General features: G+C 39.6%; 1 protein-coding gene across 1 annotated transcript in view; it reads left to right on the top strand.

The window, feature by feature from the left end:
- The window catches only part of LOC139189534 (G-type lectin S-receptor-like serine/threonine-protein kinase At4g11900), a 2777-nt gene extending 786 nt beyond the window's left edge, over positions 1 to 1991 (top strand). Inside the window, exons 3-5 of the mRNA XM_070808503.1 lie at positions 960 to 1039; positions 1483 to 1673; positions 1787 to 1991. Coding sequence (XP_070664604.1) covers positions 960 to 1039; positions 1483 to 1673; positions 1787 to 1991 — 476 coding nt within the window. The remainder of the gene's footprint in view (positions 1 to 959; positions 1040 to 1482; positions 1674 to 1786) is intronic.
- The last annotated feature ends 3298 nt before the right edge of the window (positions 1992 to 5289 follow it).

Below are 5289 nucleotides of genomic sequence, written 5' to 3'. Positions count from 1 at the left end.
GAGAATGTAATACTTAAGAAAGCTGCACACTTGTTTCAAGTGTGTTAGAAGGTTGTGATCATAGAGATTGAGTATAACAGTGTTTGTAGGCTGTTAGAGTGTGTGTACATTTAGGTTTCGTAGCTTTGACACTTCTGATAAACATATATATTGATATATGTACTTACTGATATAAACACTTGGGTAAAGTAGTGACAAGGTTGAGTTTGATAAGGATTGGTATTATGGGAAATCGTCTTACTGATCACCACTGCATGCAGTATAAATAAAGGGTCCCTGCACTCTCAGTTGATATGCAATATAAGTGCCTCACGCCCCATAGAACTGGGTAGTTGCATTCAGAGATTGCTAAGTAGCAGAAGACTCTTAACTTCAACCCTAGCAAGCATGGGTTTTTCAGGTCAGTGGTTATTATTTGGTTTAGTGAACAAGTTATGTGTTAATCTAATCTTACAGGTCGGGTTTAGGGTCACATGAAATTCATCCAAAATTCATTCAAATCTTGTCAAGTACACGTAAATGCATGAGTACAAAATTTGGAGGCTCAGACTTGTAACCCTTGGAGGAACACTCCGTTTCTTAAATGGCTCGTACCATTGTGAAAACAGGTGCAAATTGGATTTGCCCAATAGTGTAATTATCCACAACCAAATAACCGAACAAGGAAGAGAGAGAGCACAACCATTGTGAAAACAAACAGTTGATTACAGTGATGATCTTGTATTTGGATGTCGCATAAGAAATAACAAATCCGCTTCCTTTGTCTGTCTTCAGAATCTGTGACTCCCAATGGTGAGTAGTCAAACCCCAATTTTCTACTTTTTACTCTCTTCTGAAATTTCAGAATCAGTTGAGCTCAAATCTGAAAAAAAATTTGAGCCAAAATGCTCAAATCTCTTTAGTTTAGTTGAGGCAGTAAAACTGTAGATCCTTCAGTTGATTTTCATCTACCTGAACAGATATCAATGACTGGCATAGTGGCACAAATATGTGGCACGATGCGCACAGCAAAATTTGTTCCAAAAGAAACCCGGAGGAGGTATGAAAATTTCTTTTTCTTTCACATTTTTTTTTTGGAGAAGGGATAAGATAATTAAACTAAATTCATCTAAAATATGGAGAGGGCTGAGCACTGTGTTCTCGAGCCAACTTGGTTAAACTTAGATCTGCTAGTAAAGATCATAGTTCATTACTAGCTAGTAAATTATGGTTCCCTCCCTTTCTATTTCTGATGAATGAAACCACAGGGTCTTCCCAAATTATCTTATCTGTATGAGGTCTTTTCGGTTGTTGGTATATGGTCTTATCGTTATGGTTATGAACCACAGAGATCTTTTCCTTCTGCTTCTAATCTTTTGCTTGAATCAAATCAGTAGTCAGGGAGCTCAAGAACAAAATTTTTATGGGTGGTCTTTGTTTTTCGTTTATGATCAGTGCTTATTTGTTCCATCTGTTATTAACAATTTCCCTTGCAGTTGACAGCAGTACACCTTCGCAGTCTGTTCTTGGTGGAATGACGTTGGTTTCATGATGGAAGATTTGAACTCGGTTTCTTTAGTCCGGTTAGTTCTAAGAACCATTACTTGGGAATTTGGTTCAAAAATGTCCCGGTTAGAAATATTGTTTGGGTTGCAAACAGATGCAAACCCAACAATGATTCTTAAACAGCACAGGCAATCTTGTGCCCTTGAGTCAGAATAAGAGTGTTTTTGGTCAACGAGCTTAATTAATCAGGCCCAAAGTGCAACGGTGGAGCTCTTAGACTCCGGGAATTTGGTACTTAAAGATGCGAAAATTCAGGAACCTATTTGTGGCAAAGCTTCGACTATCCTTCTGATACATGGTTACCGGGAATGAAGTTGGGGTGGGACTTGAGGACAGGCCTAAAACAACTTTTGTCATCATGGAAAGATTCAGAGGACCCATCCCCAGGAGATTTTACTTATGGAATTGAAACGAAACTTCAAGCATATCCTGAGGCATATATCTGAATGGAAGTACAAAATTCTTTTGCACCAGCACATGCAATGGACAGACAATCTTTCGTCCATCCAAAGGTCCTAAACCTCGTTATAGTTTCAAATTTGTCTACAATGAAGACAAAGTTTACATCGCATACAAACCTAAGATTGACTCTACAATCTTAAGAGTGAACCAAACCATCAGCATGTGTTCGGTTTCAGTGGAGGGTGGGAGATCAAGTCATCAAGACCTACAGAATTGTGTGATCATTATGGTTTCTGTAGAGCCAATGGAAATTGTACCTGTGAAGATCCAGTCTGCCAATGTATACAAGGATTCAGCCCCAAGTCTCAAGAAAATTGGAATTTAACGGACTGGTCTCTAGGTTGCGTGAGCAATAAACCACTAAGCTGCCACGAAAGAGATAATGATGAGTTTCTCAAATTTTTGGCTTGAAATTGCCAGATACTATAAATTTTTGGGTGGAAAAAGGTACGAATCTCAAGGAATGCATAGCCAAATGCTTGAAAAACTGTTCCTGTACTGCTTATACATGCTCAGATATCAGAGGAGGAGGTAGTGGCTGTGCCATCTGGTGTGGTGATCTAATAGATATCAGATAGGTTCCTGTTGCTGGGAAGGAAACATATATCCGAATGTCAGCTGCTGAACTAGGTATTGACCTATACAAAACGAGCTTCTTGTTTATACTTTTATGTCAAGTTCAACTATTGTTTTTCAACAAGTTTCAGTAAGAAGTTCGTTTTGTTTCTCGCAAAGTTGAACTGCCCCAGCTGTTTTTTTTTTTTGTTTTTTTTTTTTGCTTGCTTCATCTTAAATTTATCTGCTTTATTTGATCTGTCAACAATAAAGGAAAACAACAGAAAAGTGAAGATAGCAATTATAGTTGCTCTTGGCATAGCAATAGTTGTATTTTCGGGAGTGCTATTAGTTGGCTATTTCATTCGCCAAAGAAAGAGAAAAAATGAAGGTATCATTCCTTACCCTGACCATCCTTCCAGTATTTGTCAATGTTTTTTGTGTTTGGATATGCATTTGTGAGAGAACGGGATTATAAGTTTTATTGAGTTTAATTGGGTGGAACCAGACCTGAAAATGGGTCGGGTTCAATTCGACCCGTTAAGTTAACGGGTCATCTGAACCTAACCTGTTAAGCTAACGGGTCATCCGAACCTAACCCGTTAAGCTAACGGATTAACAGAAAGCTCTGCCTTCTGGTTTGACACACAGAGAGAGATGCTCTGCTCCGGCAGACTTTTGGCCGTTTCTTCCCCGGTAAATCGATGCAGTCCGTACAAACTACATAGCATCAACTGCTCCAAATTCAGCTACCCAATAAGCCCTATATCAACAAGCAGCTCCAGATGGCGATTTGTGGCGATGGCTTCGGAGCTCGACTCCTCCTCTTTTGCTCCATCTTTCGATTCTGAACCCAATCCCGCCGCCGATACAAACCATGCCAGGTACTCCCCCCTCTCTCTAGGAAATTAACAGAAAATGGAAATTTAAAGTTACTTTGCACTGTGAAATTTATGAGATTGCAAACAGCTTACTGGTCTTTGAAAGTTTGTAACTTTATGTGAAGAAGATGAGGGAGATAACCGGAGCCAGAAGGGAAGGAGCACATAAATCTCTCAGAGAGTAACGGCATGCGCGAGAGAGAGTCATGAAGGACCTGAGGGTTTTCTATTAGGACTATTAAAATTACATAAAAGTCCTCAATAATAGGTGGTTAACGAGTTTCGCGGGTTCATTCAAAATGACCCGTTAACCACCTGACCTATTTATCACTCACCCGAATACTAATTTTAACGGGTCGGGTCGGGTTGAAAATGCCAGGCCTTTGAACTGTACATGTAATCTATCTGCACATATAAGTTTTAGTTTGGTTACTACATCTCTAGCTAACAGGAACCCCATCACGAAAATAAGGGAAAGAAATCAGGACAATGAAGGGACACTAAGAGGGGACATGGAGCTCCCACTCTTTGACCCGATGACAGTAGCTAGCGCCACGTATAACTTTTTCAAGAGATAAAAGCTTGTAGTAGGTGGATGTGGACATGTTTATAAGGTAGATTTCTAAGTTGCTTCATAATAATGACCGGACTAACAAAGAATCAAATCCATGATGAATTTCACAACATTGGAAATTGTGTAAATTTCTAGGGGACGCTTGTCGATGGACAAAAAATTGCTGTGAAGAGGCTTTCAAGAAGTTCTGGCCAAGGATTGAGAGAGTTCATAAATGAAGTTATATTGATTGTTTGCGTTCAAGGAGAGGAGAAAATGATGCTTTATGAATACATGCCCGATAGAAGCCTCGACTTCTGTTTGGGTTAAAACTTGAACTTTGGGCTCAAAAAGAGGATAGCCCAAAAGAATATCCAGAAAGAAGGAAGCCGAAGCCCAGAAGAAGGGAGAAGCCCTTTTCCCGACTAAGTGCAGATCACTTAAGCCACTTGCTCACCTACCTAGAGATCAAGTGGTGTAGACTAGCCAGCTAATTAGCCAAAAAGTACTTTACAATGGCAGTACAAGTAAAAATCTGATGAGTCACTACCCTTCAGCAGCATGCGGGCAAGATTAATGATGCAGGCAGTCAAGCCAAATCATCTATAAAAGGGGAAAGAGAAATCAAAGATAGGGACACTCAAACAAACAAACAAATACACAAACTCTGCTCAAGCCAGATTTGCATACGAAGCTGTAGTCAGCATCAAGCCTTCATCATTTTCGGGATCAACCTTCACCAAAAAACCTTTGTAAAAGCTCTGCTACCATGTCTAAATCTTGTTGTAGTATCTATTCCCTCCTATAAACTCATCCCCCCAATCTCCCCTTCTAGCACTCAAATCCTTTGTAAATCACAAAGAGAAGAAGTTGTAAGACGATCAGCCTTGCCCGACCCTCTTTGTTTTGTCTTTTCAGTCATAAATCTAGTAATATGATGTATACTTCCATCTGCATCCAAGTTATTTCTAACAAGTTTATGATTAAAAGGCTTCTAAGTTCTTACCTCTCAGGCATACAAGATTGATCAATTAAAAGTTCTTGGTCTCAAGGCATAAACAAGAACTTTATGTGGACCTAACCTATCCATGACAGTCCTTGATAACAAGAAGTCCAAAGTTACTTAGGGTGCAAGTAATCAGCCTATTTCTCAGTTTTACTGCTGTTATACTATGATTGCCATAGAACGCTTGAGTATAGAATTAACTATGATGGGAAGCCTCAAGGCCTATACCTAAGGCCCTATAAAGGCACCTATCTGGGCTCGTTCTGCTCTTCGGGCACGGGCAATTA

This window comes from Malus domestica, chromosome 11 (genome assembly GCF_042453785.1).
Source record: "Malus domestica chromosome 11, GDT2T_hap1".
In the NCBI taxonomy this organism is placed as follows: Eukaryota; Viridiplantae; Streptophyta; class Magnoliopsida; order Rosales; family Rosaceae; genus Malus; species Malus domestica.
The sequence above is the reverse complement of the archived record's forward strand: the minus strand, read 5'-3'. Positions and strand labels throughout refer to the sequence as shown.